The sequence below is a fragment of the Dromaius novaehollandiae genome, chromosome 23, assembly GCF_036370855.1.
Source record: "Dromaius novaehollandiae isolate bDroNov1 chromosome 23, bDroNov1.hap1, whole genome shotgun sequence".
Lineage (NCBI taxonomy): Eukaryota > Metazoa > Chordata > Aves > Casuariiformes > Dromaiidae > Dromaius > Dromaius novaehollandiae.
The window spans coordinates 7,170,204-7,186,898 of NC_088120.1; the positions used below are offsets into that span (position 1 = coordinate 7,170,204).

Below are 16,695 nucleotides of genomic sequence, written 5' to 3' on the forward strand. Positions count from 1 at the left end.
CCGAGGAAGGAGCCAGGAACGGCACAGCAGTCCTGGGCTGTGCAGGTGGGAGCTCCATCAGCTGCAAAGGGCCTCTCTGGAGGGACTGGGGGTGAGCGGGGGCTTCATCCTGACGTGCAGAGCCCGGGGACACAGCAGCCATGGGAGATGCTAGCTCACCCCCAAAGGCCCCCGCTGCAGGGCACAAGCATCTCTGCAAACCCGAGGGGGCCTTTTACACCCCGCCGGCTCAGCTTTGCATGACCCCAAACTCTCCTTTCCCTTTTCGCTGTTGCTTTTGCACCGCCACATCCCTCCCCCCAGCAGCGATGGGGCTGTGGCCGTGCAGATTCCCAGCCGCCATCGCCTGCCTTGCCGGGAGCCGAGGCTGTGCCAGGCCCTCTGCCCCCCCCGGGCACCGGCGCCCGCGATGTGCCATCACCGAGCTCCCGGGAGCCGCGGGCAGGGGGGCCGCTTGCTTGCAGCCTCCTCTTCATTTTTAATCCATGCAACAGAGCAGGGATGTCACGGCGTTTCCACCTTCAGCTTTGCTCGGGGATGAAGTCCAGGGCCTTCCCGGGAAGGCGCGGGCGGCCGAGAGCCCCTGCGCCGGGTCTCGCCCCCCCTTTCCCTCCCCTCCCTGGCAGCAGGGGGGCTTAGGGGGCGGCTGGGCACGGCGAGGGAGGCGCAGCCCCCGAGGCACCAGGGCCGCAGGCAGCCCAGACACCGCCGCTGGCGTTTCCAAAGCTCCTAATGTGCAAATGCTTAAGTGCAATTTGATATCGGCCCCCAGGGAGCCCTTTGATGCGGCCCCGCTAACAGGATGAGGGACGCGGGCCCCCCCCTCGCCCCCCCCCCCCCCCCCGCTCCTCCGGGTCGGCTGCGGCTAAATGACCCCGCTTCAAAGCCGGCTCCGCGCCAGCCCCCCGCGCTGCTCCCCGTTGCATCTCCTTCGGCGGAGACGCCGGGTCTTGAGGCGGCCAGGGCTGCGCCCCGAGGGATGCACTGGTGCCCGCCGCAAGGCTCGGGGCCGAGTGTGTCCGTCCAGCCGGGGCCGGACACCTTCTCCCAGCACAGCACCAGCTGCGGCCTCGTTTTGTTGCATTTAACGGCTTTTAGCTTTCCGGAGCGCGGCGGGGCTGAGACGAGAGCATCCCTCGCGCGGGGGGCCGCCACGGTGAACCCCCCGCGCTGGCCGCCCCGGGCACCGGCAGAGGCACAGGGATGCTCTGCTCCTTCATACGGGGCGCTTAGCGAGTCAGGACGGATCCTGCGGCTCAGCTTGGCGACCTCCTTGGTTTTCCACAGCCTCCCTCCCTCCCGGGGCCGCGGAGCAGCGGGTACGTGCAGGCACAGCCCCTCGCCAGCCGCCAGCCCGGGGAGAGGCCGGGTGTCCGCGCCCTTCGGAGGCACACGTGGTCCCAGCCCAGCTGCCGGCAGCACAGTTACACCCGTGCGAAGCTGCGTACGACGGGCAGAGCGGATTTTGCACCCTCACCTTGTTCTCCGGAGACAGACGCGGGCAGGACAAAGCACGTACGAGGTGCCATTTCCCCGCTGCAGCCAGGCGCAGGCGGCTGCACGGGGCACGCGTGGCCCCGGAGCCAGCCCGGCGGTTACGCAGCCGCGGGAGTAGCGCAGCTCGGATCCAGGACCCGAGTAGGGAGGATCCAGGTGGTAGTCTGCAAGATGACTGTGCTGCTAAACCCCCGAGCCTTACACACAACCTAATTTTCAGGCTGATCTGCTTCCCCCGCCGTGCAGCTTTGGCCTCTGGAAATCAGATGCAACAGAAAAGCAGCTGGCTGTGCTTGCAAGCGCTACAACACGCCAAGGCCCAGCTTCCCTCCCTCCCGGTTCAGGCAGCGGTGCCCTGCTGGGAGAAGGGAAAATGAGGCCTTTTTGCATCCTGCTCTGCCCTCAGCTCCTCCACGGCTCCCGGCAGCCCCTGCCCCAGCGCACACATCCCCTCCCCAAAAGCTTGCAGGGAAATGGAAGCCAGCTCTGCTTCGGCAGGGGAAGGAGCTGGAAGGCAAGTCTCCCCCAGCCTCTAAGAAAACAGGGATGCCAGAGACTTCAGACTAAAAAAAGGGACATTTTTCACAGCTAAATGAGATAAGCCCTTGTGCTGGGGCAGGTTTATCCCTGGCATCCTCCTCCCCCAAGGGCTCAGCTTCCCCCTGCTAGGGGCCACGCAGGGGCTCTGCTCATCCGGCAGAGGCTTAGGGACTCGGGCAGAGCCACGTCTCTTCCTGAACACAACAAAAGCCCAGGGAAGGTCCCAGCATTTAGGGACCAGCTTTTAGGGCTCCGGCACAGTGGCTGCAAGGGCCAGGGCCTGCTGTAGCCACGCAAGCGCAGGGCACCGCAGCCAGCACCCACCCCTGTAACCAACCCGGGTCCACCTGCACCGCAGCAAGGGCTTCCCACGCTGCGGCAGTCAGTTTCCAGCGCCGTTCCTCCCCCCCCAGCACCCTCCAACAGCGGGTCTGAGAACAGGGCTCGTGACTTTTGGCCTGCAGCAGGGCAAAGGGCAGGTTCAGAAAGCAGAAGCCCCAGGAGTTCAGACTCCTGCGCGCAGGCAGACACGCGCTGCCCTGGGGCAGGAGCCAGGCAGGCAGTGGGGAATACCAACCCCGCTCCTGGCTGGCAGCTGGAAGAAGCATCTCAACAATAAAAGACACAGCACTTGGAGACATCCACAGAAATAAGTTTATTTCCCCGACCGTCAGGATTATGAAACCACAGAAGCAGAGTTTAAATATTTACAAAGTAATCCAGCGCCCCACAGAGATCAAGAGAACAAAGGATGAGGGTAGGGAGGGCAGCCACCGCCGGAGAGCGGCGGCCAAGCCCAGCAGCTCTGTCGCGCAGCCACGTGCAAGGGGGAGAGGACAGGGGCATAAAGGTGGCAGCTGGAGGGTAAAGGACAGGGTAAGACTTCAAAAGGGGCACTGCAAAGAAGCTGGTAGGGAGATGAGGGAAGCTGCAAGGAGAGGACATTCCTTATCCACCCACTCTCTTCCACCTCCCACGCTGAGAGGAAACAGCCCCACGCAGCCGCAGCCGCTGGATGCAGCACTGCTGGGGCAGCCGCGCTGAGCCCAGGCTGAGCACCGCCAGTCTGTCTCTGCACTACCGCGGCGTTGCGCTGAGGTCCTGCAGTGCAGGGTCTGAGCAGCCCAGCAGGTACAGCCCACCCGCAACAGCCAGCATCCGATGTCTGCAGGCCCCCATCCACCCTCTTCCCTTCTGCAAGTGCAAACTTTCCATGTCCAGCAAGGATGTTCACGCTGGCTCTGCAGCGCCTCGGCTTTGCGCTTGCCTTTGCCGTTAGCCGCGTTTCCTGCGGATGCCCGGAGCCCCTCTGCCTCTCTGCCAGTCAAGGCCCAAGTGGCAGCAGGTCAGCCGTTGAGCCAGGACGTAGCAAAGCGTTGCCCTCCTTCCCAACCAACAACAAGGCCCAGTTGCAGCGGCACCACAAGACGCTCGGTTCAAAATCCAGATCTGGTAAAAATCATCAGGAGCAAACAACAAGGATTTTCTGCGGTGGGGAATGGCACTCAACATGTTTTCGGAAATCCCAAGAGCAGGGGATTGTGGCCAGCAGCCCTGCTCCCGGCCTCCTCCAACAACTCAAAGTCTCAGCTTTGGCAACACTTAGCTTATTGATAAAACACTGTGAATCAACTTGTGAGACAAGACATTAGAGTCTCTAGGTTATTGCTACTGCGTAAGACAGGTTGGCTTCAGCCCTGGGCCAGGGACTCCTAGCGCTTCCTTGGCAGGTCACTCGGAGTAACTATATTTAAAAAATTAAAAATTGGGGCAAACAACTCCTCTCTCCTGTTCAGCTGGCTAATCCTAGGGCACATTAACTAGCAGGCTCGCTGGGTAGGAACCACAGCAGCGCAGGGTAACTCAGTAAGACATAGTCCTTTCATTGTAAGGTTCTCTTTGATGCAAGATCTTGGCTTTCTAATCAGCCCCAGGCCCAGCTATCAGCATCCTCCAGCCCGCTCTCCACTCAGGCTTGAAATGACTGCACACAGGAGACGCTGACGGCTATTTCAGTTCCAGGAGCAAGGGGAAGGGCACGGAGGTCTGCACACATCCTCCCTCCCATCCCAGAAACACCAGCACCAGAGGAGAAAGAGACGATGAGAATGCAGAGAGAAGGGGGAGGTTTAAGGGGCTGTTTAAAAGTGACTGACGCAGGAGGAGAAGAAAATGCAGAAATGGTGAAGCCCAAGACAACACCCCAGTCCTCCCATATAGCTAGGGGAGCCAGGGAGAAGAAAGGGGATAGGCAGGTACACAGGGACAGTTTTGACAGCCAGCAGGGTGACTGTGAATGTGCTTCCAAAGTCAGAGGAAGCCACGAGGATAATATGTGGTCAAGAATAGCTTTCTGGCTGGCTACAAGGACTCCTTGAAGCTGAAATCCATCAAGCACTAGAGTAGAGAGCTGACCTTGCAAGGCTTGAGTGGAAAAACTAACTCTTGCTTTGCAGCCTGAGGGAACATGCTCAACTGCACATAACCCATCAGCCACACTTCTTTGAAAAGCCACCTGCCTAATGGCCCCAAGAGAGCAGCATCTGCAAGCCAGGGCCTCGACAGACAGACCTGTGCCTCTTGCCCTGGACTCGGCTCTGGGTCGCATCCAAGCCCATTTCCCACTTAGCAGTCAGGAGCAACCTGTCCCTCTCGTACCCCCTGCCTGCTCTTACGGCTCAAAAAGACCATCGCACACCCAAGGCTGCCAGACTGGCACTTCTCATGTTCACAGCCAGCGCCGCAAAGTGCTTTTACCCAGGTGTGCCAAAGCACCACCTCCTCTTCAAAGCGTGCCAAGGAAGTTAGCTACCTTCCTGTTCACTGCCCTGGAAGCAGCTGCAAGCTACTGCCCTCGTTTGCTGCTGCAAAGGCCAACCGCTGGACACAGCAGTCCTCCCATCCCTTCACCTCCCCTCCTAATCCCGAATGCCCCCAGCAAGCTCAGGACTCAGGTGCTGCTCTCCAAGGCAGGGATGCTTTCAAAACCCTGCACTAAGCCAGCTGTTGGCACGTTCCTGCTGCCGCCACCCCGGCGGATAAGCTGCGACGCATGGAGTACTAGGGTTCAAAGGAAAGCGAGTGGCTTGTGAGACATGTAAGGACAATTTTAGGCATTCAGAGCGCAGAAGAAGCAGGGGAGCTCTATTTTCTCTGGCACAAGCTAAAAGGGATTTGGCCCATTTCTGCAACATGCTGTTGGAAATGTGCAGACTGCCACGAGCCATACCCAAATCAGTCAATCTGCTTTCCTGCCTTTCTGGGCTCACTAGCAGGACCAGATGAATTGGCCCTGCCACGGAGTGTTCCTCTGCGTGTCTCCTCAGCGAGGTGCCCTGCCATCAACACCCTCTTTCACTGCGGGGGAGACTGAGCGCTGTGGCATCACACACTGCCCGGAAGAGCCCCACGCCTCCCTTTGAAACATGTGCTACAGGGGAGTCATGCAGCAGGGAAACAACTTCTCACCCTTGGAGACTCCGGAAATCTGAGGAAGCATCTGAGAAAGTCTGCCAAGAGGAAGAAGCCAGGTGATCAGAGAGAACCTTACAAGGCGTATCTGCTTGTGCTCTTGAACCGGGAGGCAGCGTTAGCCTTGCGGCCTTACCGCACACTGAAAGGAAAGGTGCCCACCCCTCTCCTTTCCCAGCTGCATTTCTACCTAACAAAATGCAGAGGGAGCATATTCAGGGAGAGATCAGGAGGCTTCAGGACCCCAACACTGGGAGACACCACTGACAGAACAAAAACAGAAGGAGAAGAAGCCAGTCCCAGGAAACAAAGATGAGAGCTGTTACTATGGAGTGGAGCTGCCGCTTTCCCTAGTAAATGCCTCCCAGAGTCCCGTGCCGCCATCTCGCTGGATCAAGCAGCCACAGTTTCCTCCTTCGTGTGCCTGTGGAGTGGGGAGTTCACAGTTGCCATCACCGCAAATGGAGAGTCAGCACAACCGTCAGGATCACCCCCAAGAAGAGGGCAAAGGGAAGCCAGGTCTTCACAAATCCTCCTATGCTGCAAGATGGAAAAAAAAAAAAAAAAAAAAAAAAGCGGGAGAGGGTTAAAACTTAAGAAACAAGTAGAAAAGGACAAGAGGGAAAGACGTGAGGACAACTGGAGAAACTGCTGGGAAACACAGTGCCCTTCTGACTTTCATCTGTTGCTGGCACTGCCATATATCATGTCCTGGAGGTTCAGTCTCGGTTAAAGTTTAAAACTAATGGTCCAGGAATAGCTACATCATGACCAGCTGGGCTGGAATCTCCTTCCAACTCAAATCCAGATTAAACTTTAGCATTTTTGCTATCTACACAGACAGGAGTGGTGATGGCAGATCACAAACAGCAAAACACCATTAGAATAGGCCTCACTATTCAGACTTGTGGTGCATTTACCCAAGACAGCAGGGACTGCACTTGACTAAAAGCTGGTAGAGAAGCTTTCCTGGAATGGGGCACAACCCAACAGAAGGGGAGCAATGGGAAAGCTTTATGCAGGGCCGTCCTCACAGAGCCTCCTCTCCAGGCCCAAGGAATTGAAATTAAGTTCCCTTTCTGGTAAGGAAATCTCAAGATTTTCCTCTCCACTCAAGCTGGAAGCTCTGACAAAACCCATGACTAGTTTTAACATAAACAAGATTTGAGAGGGAAGAGAGACCAGTAATCCTCAGAGACAAGCCATTCTGTGACCCTGTGTTCTGACCTAACCCAGCCAAAAGACTCGAAAGAGGGAGAGTTTGATTTAGCTGGCATTCCCCAAATTCCAGGCACCCTAAAGGAGTTGTTAGATATAGTATTTCAGGAGCAGTATCCGGTGCAACAGAGCAAACACCATTGACTCTCCTGTTAGGAACAAGCATCAGACAGCAATAGCACCATCTGCCACCAGCGTACAGCTCCCCCACAACACAACAGATCTGCGTGCTGTGGGGAAGGGATGCTTCTCCCTTCTCCACAGGACAGGGTGAAGCTTTGCAGGGCTGGGAAGAAGAAAAAAAAAAAAAAAAAAAAAAAAAAAAAAAAAAAAAAAAAAAAAACAGAGCCTGTTTGCCTGCTGAATCTAGGCTGACCCTCAGCTCACCTTACATATTTCCCATACAGCAGTGAGAAGAAGCAGAGTTTGACCATGTTCCAGGAGGTGCTGTTATCATATCTCATCAAGTTTAAGGCCAGAGCCACATGAGAATGGCAGTTATCACAGCAAAGGTTGTGCTGGAACAGAAAAAGAGGCACAGCATTAGAAATGCCGGCCCCAAGGCTCCCCACTTTGGGGCACTGTCCTGGTGCAGACCAACAGGTCCAGGTCACACCACAAGGACCCAGCACCTCCACCACCTGGTTGTGGAGATGCTGGTCCGTACACAGAGAGGACATCAGAGCCGTACCATTCGGTGCTTGTACTCCTCTGAGGCATCGTGCACGGCTGTATCCCAAGCATTAGGACTGGTGGAGTACACTTTGCTGGGATCCAGTTTCCAGTACCTGAAAGGAGGAGAACAGACCCCTTCATTTATTGTTGCTCCTTTACAACTTCTTGCTTTTTCCAGCAAGAAGCCGCTTAAAACAAGAGGACTTGGGAGAAATCCGCTGCCTCTGGAGTCCGAGGAACCACGCTGCTCAAGACAAGCGTATGCTGTAGAGGGCAGCAGAAGCTAATGCTCAGCACCCTCAGGCCTACAGCACCCCAGGCAGAGAAACTGCAGACCCCAGGGGCACAGACCAAAGTCTTAACTACTATTCTCCTCTGACAGGAAACCTTCAGGCCATTCAAAATATATACTTGATCTGACAGGTATACGAAACTCGGGAATCTCCCCTCTCATCCCTCCCTAGAAAAACATTAACAAGATGTGAGTGATGACAGCTGATTACCATAGCATAGCACACCACAAGCGTTATTTACTTGGAGCATTTGTTGCTAACACTAAAGTGTTTTAATCCTTTTTTAAAAACATAAAGGCTCCATACAGCTATAGTTATTAATATAACTACATAGCTGTCACGCTTCTAAAAAGATTAAATTTAATGTGGTTTATTGAAAAGCACAGACACAGTAGCCATCCATTCAAATTAGGCCATCTGACCACCAAGAAGAAAAGCAATATTGTAGTGTGCCTGTCTCCATGAATTAAAGGACATTTGCAGGTCAGTTGGTTAGTTTAATAAAAAGTAACAAGAGCACTTACTTCACTGGCTTCCCAAATGCCATGTTGTCTTCCTACAAAAAGAAAGAAAAGTGTCTCAAGAGAGTAATCTCGCACAATATTCATGACATGCCTCTCACTGGAAGGCCTCGCAGTCTGTGGTTGTTTAGTGATAAAACTGTCACATTGCCTCAGCAGTCTCAAGACACCAATCTTATTTGAGTGTCTGGATTTAGATTTTGACTGTTATCAGACTCCTTTTCTAGGCCTGAATATATTTCTACTATATACACTAAGAGATAGCCTAGCTATATGGCATAGGCACCTTGTTCCCTTCTTTCTCTGAGTTAATAATTTGTTAACAGTAAAGTCGTAAATGTCCTGCTCTGCTAGGATATGAATTACTCTGACTTTAAACTCTCTTACTTTCAAAATCCACCAAGCTACAGAGCAGTTTACAAGACTATCACATACCTGCTACTAAGCAGCATGGTAATAACAGGCATGCTGAGGAAGTTAGAAGGCAGTTCCTGTTACTCAGGATTAGACTACTGTACAAGAATTTAGGTCCAAAGTTCCCCATCTAAAGCACAGGCTACAAGATTCTTTCCCTCCTGCTCACCAAACCAAACCAGCTACTACTTATCACACCACCCAGATGATCTGCACTGGACAAAAATCCACAGAGAAGTGGCATGATCTTCAGAAATGTCTAAAGTCATTATTTTGCAGAACTCTGAGCTGCAAAAAAACAGGGGATAGCTCACAAGTCCTCCATGAAGGTGAAGCCAGACCAAGCAGAGATTCCTGCTTAACTACCCAAAACTATCGTCTACTTACTGAGACGTAGTACGGCCCCGCAAAGTCCCGAATGACTCCAGCCGACGTGCAGATACCCATGTGGCCAATGATTGGGAAGAGCCATCTACCGAGGTAACAAGTGAACCGTCAGGCTGAGATATTTGCCCCCTGATCACACCGAGTACGTGCAACATGCTGGCAGGAGACTGCTGGAGCGGCTGTACAGTGAACTGCGTAGCGTGGAACAGACAGGCACAGTTAACAAGTTATATACAGCTGGGCAGGGACAAAAGCTGGTGAGCCAAAGCCAGGCAAAGACCAGTAAAGACACAGAAGAGGCACAAGCAAGGGAAAAATACATAGGTAATACCCAGACTTACACTTCTCCTGATAAACAGACCTAGGGTCAGCTTATCTGTGGGGCAGTCAGACTCCACATCTTTACCATGAGGGATTGCAGGTGTGGAGAGATCAAGTGGTTCAAAGGCCTGCACTACACACATCCTTGGCCAGGGAAGGGCAAACCTCTGTCTCCAAGGATGAGCCCATTTGTGTTTTCCAGTAAAATGTTTGATTTAGAAGAAACTGTCTTGAGATAAAACTAGACTTTGCACTTCAGTGACTGAATAATGAAGCAATCTTACCTATATTCCCATCCAGACTGCATCTTTTCACTGCAGACTAGATTTTAAGCATCCCAGACAGAAAACAGGGCTCCTGGCCCCCAGAAAAGCATTACCTAGCCTAAATGATCCCTTTGTTTCAAAGGCCTCCTCCTCCTCCCTCGGTATTTACAGCCCCAGCAAGCAGCAAAGCAATGTTCCACCCCCCTCCCATCAGCACTAAGAAGTAAATATTTCAGGCGCTCTCCCACATCCTCCTGCACTCTCAGGTTTGCTGACCTCTCTCCAATTTCTCACTCCTTTCTCCCTAAGGGATTGTGCACAGCAACAGATGTTTCAGCATTTCAGATGAGATTACAGCAGAGCTAAACAGAAACAGATTCACCAGCCACAGCCCAATTAGAGAGATCCTAAAGCTGTGAAATGAAATGAAGAGGGACTGAAGTGCTTGCACGTTACAAGGGAAGACAAGCCATACGCATTCAGAAGCACAGCTAAGGTTACAAACAGCATACAACTTCTGCTAGTAACGTAACCCTACAAGAGATAGAAAGCACTCTGCAAAGTTTGGTTAGTTTTCTGCGTTTGCCTCACTTACCGTTCGCGTTTCACTGTCTGGTGCAATGCAAAGCAGCCAGCTTTACTATCCGTGCAAAGTGGCTTCTATATTCAGCTACGCTTTGTCTGATAAACATTGTCAAAGCCTTGCTACACTTGAAGGTCTAGACATTTCTTCTCCCGCCTCCCCTTTCTTTACCTCCTCTGAACACTGACTAGTTTTCAAGCCTCCAAATCCAAGAACCACAGGAAATGTCAGAGCTGTTACGCAATTTAGCAAGAGATTTCGCCAAATAAGAACACTGAGTTTGCAGCTGCAGAACAACATCAACGGGAAGATGCCACTGTTTGATGGGGAATGAACCCGCAAACAAACAGCGATGCCCAGTAACTTTAGCAGCAGGACAACGCTCTTCATCATCCTCAGTAGGAGATAAGAAAACTAAAAGCTTTGAAAAATCTTGCAGGAGAAGACTAAGATAGAAATTTTAAGAATCAAAAAAGAAGAGAGGTAGAAATCAAAGCTGTTTTACAGCTGTATGTGACAGTAACGTGGAAGTTGCAAGCTTTTCCTCATTTAAAAAAAAAGAGTTACAGTGCCATTCCCAATCCTGGCACAGACCATACCACGTCTTCTACCTCTCTTTCAAGCTCTGGCTCAGCAAACATATTATCACCTGACTTTAATTGGAGGCCAAGAGAAAGGCATAAAAACAAATAACTTTTTGTTCTCACAATACCTTCAGAGTCAGATTTTATAGCTTTTCATTTTCCCACGAACAGAGAGAAACCCAGAAGCCCTCCTTGGAGCCTGCTTACACTTGGCTGACAGGACTGGGAAAGTAAGTTAACTCGTGGCTCGTTACAAGGGAAGCGAAGCGGCTCTGCCAAAGGCATAAGGTGGTCTAACATTCCTGCAGCAAAACCTCGGCTCCAGGAACATGAAAGACTTCCCACATTCCACCGATCGCCTTTACTCCTGTGGGGAGAAGCCTGCTCATCACTGAACTCTCCCCATACACACTCTTGCTGCGGGGAGACGAGCGCTCTGCCCCAACAATGAAGGCAGGTTCCTCTGCCAGCCCCCAGGCAGCCTGGGCCGGGCATCCCGCTCCCCTCGCGTGGGCTGAGCACCCCGCCTGCCCCAAAGCGGCCTGGGCACCCAGCTACCCTGAGCTGGGCAGAGCACCCCGCCTGCCCCAAAGCGGCCTGGGCACCCAGTTGCTCTTAAGCAGGCCAAGGGCCCTGCCCACTTCAGAGGGGGCCGAGGGCCCGGTCACCCCGGTGCGGGCCGGGCCCCGGGAGCGGCGGGCGCGGACTCACGTGAGCACGGGGATGGGGGTCCACACCACGCAGAAGGGGAACCGGCCGCGCTCGGCGTCCAGCCCGGCCCCGCCGCCGCCATTGAACTGCTTCATCTTGGCCTCCGCTTCCGCCATCACCGGGGCCCGCCCCCGCCCGCCGCGCTGCCGTCACTTCCTAGAGACCGCGCCCGCTTCCGGGCACGGCCGGTAACCAGGAAGCGGCAGCGGCAGCGGCCTGGCCTGCCCCACCCGCCCAGCCCGGGGCCCCGCTGCGGGCAGCCGAGGCCTCGGGGCGCGGCTGGGCCCAGCCCCCCCGGCGGAAGGCCCCGGGGAAGGTCACAGACCTGGCAAGGCACTGGTGGCGCAGCCCTGCGTTGGGTGACCAGCGGGTCCTGCCCCTTCCTGAGGCCCCCTCGGCTGCCCACGCGCAGCAGTACGCACCTTCCTTCGCACCCTCCTTCGTGTCCGGGGTTTTGTTCCAAAAGTGCTGCTTTCTGCCCTGGCAAAGCTCCTCGGAGCGAGGGCCGTTGCTGCTCACACCTACCTGGCACAGTTCCTCAGTGGGAGCAGCCCTCTTGCCCCTCCAGCGATGGAAAGGCAGCACAGTCGTCCTCAGGCCCTGCCTGTGGATCACATCTAGCCCCTTCAGGGCTGGGCGAGGGAGAAAATAAACCTCGCGCTAAGGCTGCTGTGGAAGAAGAGGAGGGCTAGGTATCGCAACAAGAGGAACAGCACTTACAAATTGAGAATCAGAGTAGAAAAATAACAATTGCTTTATTAGGAAGTTTAGTTCAAACTACACGAGAAAGCTGAAGAAGAAATACGTTTATTCCAGATTCCCCCCCCCCCCCCCCCCCGCCCCAATACACTCGGCAAAATACAGAGTGACAGCTCGCTGAACTAGTGGGAAGGGAACAGAGACCACATCACTCGCCCGAACCCAGCACGCCCAGGAGGAGGGGGATGTTCTGCCCTAGCGGGTGCAGGAGAGCTACTCAACACCCAGATGCCACGCGCCTGTTTAAGTCCTTCCCTGCTCTTTTTGGAAGCCCCTCATTTCTGCCTCACACGGAGATGGCAAGCTGCTTTTCCCTTCAAGGCTCACAGCGACCAGAGGGCTCTCATACAGTTTGTGGTGTTGCACAGCGTGATGCCAAGGGAAGGGGACCAGGGGTTTTGCTAATAAAACAGTTTCAGCTCCCTTCCTGCACACAGCTGGATTCATCCTCCCCTGTAACCCCAGCACACCAAGCGCTGGCACTGCAGAGCCAAGCACTGCACTCAGACAAGGTGCTTGCTCTTGTTATTAATGACCATCCCCTCTTAATGACGAGGACCACCTTCCAAACAGTCGTCACAAACTTACAGCTTCCACACAAGGACCCCATTTTTGCATTTTAAAACCAAAGACTTTGCTCACCTCTGCTTTCTGCATTCCACTTTCCATTACCTGACTTAAGCCAAGACCAGCCTTCCACCTTCATTAATGTATTCTCCCCAAAACCCGTGCTTACTTGCTCACAACATTTTAGACTAGTGAAAGTTCCAGCTTGAGAGCCCAGGAGATCAGTAACGTCTGCCCACAGAAGAGGCACTTCATAAGGACACCAGTTCGGATTTGCCAGCATGGCAGTAGAAAGCGTGGGGTAACAGTCTAGCTCAGAAACGGCCTACCTGTCCTTGAGACATGCTAACTTGCCATACAGGTACTTAGGCTTCAAATCAGCTAGCAGAATAATGCGCCGAAGTCTACATTTCCTCACCTATGCTGAGCCCTCAAGAGATTATCTAACATCCCACCTTATTTCCTAGTCTAGACCACATCTTAGAACAGACCCCTCCGAGAGGGAGGGCTACCTCGGAGATCCAGCAGGAAAGGAGGCGTCTGGATTGACGCCGAGCTGTCCACCGAGGCGCTCGAGTGGAGAGGCTCAGGTCGAGCTGTAGCGTGGACATAGTTTCAGCATGACCTGTCACTGTATCAGAGGTGATCAAGAGCCTGAGGCCATATCCGCAGTAATCTGAAGGATTTACAAAATAGTCCAGTTCCAAAAGGGAGAAAGCAAAGGGAAATACTGACACTTCTGAGAGCAAAGCCATGCCTGGTGCTTTGCTGTTTAAAAGACGCTTCCTATTTTGGCACTTCGGCTAGAGGATACCCATAAAGGTTGCGTGTTTCAATGAACACTTTGTTCTATGAAGGAAAAAATTTGCATTGATTTGCTCCAAGTTAACTTAAATATCGGGGACTGTCAATATCTGAATAGGGCCCAGCATTCACATCAGCTAATGTGGTCCTGGCATGTTTGTCAGATTAGGCAACAGATTTGCTCTTCCCGCTTGTGTCTCAGAGGCTGCTAGGCAGCATATCAGCAGGGACCAGCTCCCTGGGCACAGCTCTGCAGCAAGGACGACACCAACAGCCGCGGTAGGACTAGTCGCCCTGCAATGCTGTCTCGCATCCTTCCCTCCCGCATGGGCAGGGGGCACTTCAAACAGCCCCGTTTATTCCCCTGAAACCAAGCACAGGAGGACAAACCCAACTGCTGGAGTGCAGGAAGAACACCATTTTCACCAGGCTGGATTTAAAAAAAGATTAAGAAAATACAGCACTCCTGTACTGCATAGCTCTTGCGTTTGTCAGGCAAGCAGAAGGGCTCTCCATCCCCAGCATCACACTGGCAGAAAACGGGTGAGCTGTAGCTGACAGCAGGGTCTTCCTAGTGACAACTGGAAAGCTGCTGCTGTTCCTCTGCTATTGATCTAAGCAGAATACAAAACACCTGAAGTCAGCAGGGAAAAATAGCTGCAGTTGGAAAAGAAAGTGGGGGAGGGTGTGCGTGTGGGGGGAGAGAGCAGGTAAGAAGTTTTCCATGCATAAAATTAAAGGGGAGGCTTCTTATTGCAGCTATCTTGTCTGACTACAATACTGGATCGATGTGCAGAGCAGGAATCCTGCCATCGATGTTTTTGCAACCTCTCTCGTTTGAGGAGGAACAAAAGGGTTTGCTACCATTTCTGCCAGCAACTTGCTACCAGCGACTCCTCTCTCTCCCGCTGCTAGCAAGCGAGCGGCTCTACCTCCTGTTGGCCCCAAATTTCCTCAGGACAATGATATTTGCCTACTTACTGCAGGTGCCAGCGCAGCCGCTCAAACCCCAGGGACTCGGAGCCTTTCCGAGAGAGGAGCCCGGCTGTTCCGGGAAGGAGCAGTCCCGACCGCACACGGGCACGAGTTTGCCCAAGCACACACCACCATGGCTGTAGCGGGAACTCGGGCTGGAAGGAAATCAGTTACCTCCCCTTCTACCCCGGCTCATCTCTGAGCCTGAAAGAAGCAGGCACCCAGCCAGCTCTCATTCGGTAAGCAGCTTTCTTGGGAACCTTCCCTGTTGTGACAGCTCAAACATTACAGGGACTGCCAGAACCAAACCACTCAAGGAAGAGATCCCCTCCCCCTTCTGACATTGACAACCAAGGCAGCAGCAGGCACCACCGCGTGCAGGAGCCTATTTAAAATGTCACCGAGACACAGGCTGATGGAGGACACCAAGGCGTCCTTCCCCCGCCCTGGAGGTGATGCTGGGGTGGGTTGCTCTGCGTTTTTGTTGTTCCTTTCCTGTGGTCTACGCCTGCTGCAATGTGACAGCCTCTAATCACTCAGCATGAACCAGAAACGTCACTCTCATCTGTATTGATGGTGGTGCTACTCAGAAGCACAAGAACATGCGCAAGCTCAGCCGCCCACCCCAAGAGCATGCCCCTGAGCCATCCCACCCCTCGGCTTTAACCTTCAGGTCTTTTCTGCTTCCCTGTCACTTGAAAGCTGCGTTTGCTTATCTCTCCCTCTCCAATCGACACAGTCAATCCACAGTGCAACTTTCATGTTTAAAGGGAAAGCCACCAGTTTCTCAGGGACCCAGGGCACAAGCTGGAAGAGCTCTAAGAGCAAAGTGCAGGTCACGATGCTTTCTCAGCCCTCGCTATCAAGTCCACAAAAAGGCCCACCTTATCTCCTTGCCAGCCCCAGAAGGGCTTCCCATCAGTCTCGTCTCCCACAACAGCAAGGCCTGAACGAGCTACGAGGAGCACAGCATGCAGAGGACTTATTTCCTCACTGCACCAGACGGCAGTTTTCTGACATCCTGCTCCCATTTTGCTCAAAGACAGGAGCCATTTTGAGCCCTTCACAGACTTGTTCCTGGCACTGCGAGCAGTTACCTTAGAGAAAAGTGAACTAATCAGTAAGGCTTGTTGTTCCTCTCCCCATTTACAAGGGCAGATCACTCCTCTGCCCCTTTGACCCTATTCCCTTGCCCGAGTTACAAAAATACCCCCCCACACACATACATTTTCCGGGCACTTCTAACATTTCCACCCACAATTCAGCCACTCAGCTTCCCCTTCCATGCCTCCTTTTTGTCCAGCCATCCAGCCCAACATCTGACCTAATTAGTTAGTTGATCCTCAATTCCAGCTGTGGATGCACATTGCTTTGTTAGAGCAGAGCTGTCTTTTAGAGCAGTAGTTTAGCTCACACAGGATTTGAAGTGAAGAAGCCTCAAAAGGCCTTCAGCTGAAAAGTGTCTAACAGGAATTTCTATGAGAACAGTTCAAATGGATTTTGAAAATAGCAGACTCTTACTTAAGGCCTGGTAATTCTGCATCTTGGAGGGTAGGAAAGTATTTGGGAGCTCTTCCGGCAGAAAGTGAGTTTGTGATATCCTTTAACAAGGGATCATCTCTGGGTCTAAATGTTCATGTCCAACAGACCATGCTGAGTGCAAGACACTTTAAGGCAACAGAAACATCTCAGAAGATCTGTCAATAGCATGGTGGCTTCAGGCAGGTGACCTTGGGTCTGCCCCACAGCCCAAGCCACCTGGCTTCTGCTTCTCAGGGCTAAAGTCTATTTAAGACCTAAAAGCCAAGGACGGGCTATTCTCCCTACTCAGCTTTCTGCCACCTTACTCATCTCCATCTCTTTGATCAGTTCATCCTCCACTCCTCCCCACTCAATATAACACGACTCAGAAAAAATAACTTCATTATACCACTGTTATTTTTCCTTAAAACACATGCATCAATTCTGTCTTCCCCAGTAAGCCCCAGAGAGCCTTCCTCATCCCCACCCCAGCATCTGCTGCTTTAGCTCTGAAGCAAATAGGAGGTGGACTCTGCTCCCAAAACAGCACAGGCCCTAGCTCCAAAGACTGGAGAGCTACGAGTTCCC

At 53.1% G+C, this 16,695-nt stretch overlaps 1 protein-coding gene across 1 annotated transcript; it reads right to left on the bottom strand.

The window, feature by feature from the left end:
• Window positions 1-2,677: 2,677 nt before the first annotated feature.
• TMEM222 (transmembrane protein 222) lies at window positions 2,678-11,642 on the bottom strand. The gene is made up of 6 exons (XM_026098180.2): window positions 11,482-11,642; window positions 9,017-9,101; window positions 8,219-8,250; window positions 7,418-7,514; window positions 7,114-7,244; window positions 2,678-6,048 (listed from the first exon to the last, which is right to left on the bottom strand). The coding sequence occupies exons 1-6, from the start codon at window positions 11,595-11,597 to the stop codon at window positions 5,961-5,963; spliced, it is 549 nt and encodes a 182-aa protein (XP_025953965.1). The 5' UTR covers window positions 11,598-11,642; the 3' UTR covers window positions 2,678-5,960.
• Window positions 11,643-16,695: the final 5,053 nt, after the last annotated feature.

Bases quoted from the DNA above. Each gene is read 5' to 3' on its own strand.
- TMEM222 (XM_026098180.2), bottom strand. From the start codon at position 11,597: ATGGCGGAAGCGGAGGCCAAGATGAAGCAGTTCAATGGCGGCGGCGGG. The intron at 9,102-11,481 runs GTGAGTCCGCGC...TTACCTCGGTAG, and splicing joins ACCCCCATCCCCGTGCTCAC to ATGGCTCTTCCCAATCATTG. The intron at 7,245-7,417 runs GTACGGCTCTGA...TTTCTGTTCCAG, and splicing joins AGGAGTACAAGCACCGAATG to CACAACCTTTGCTGTGATAA.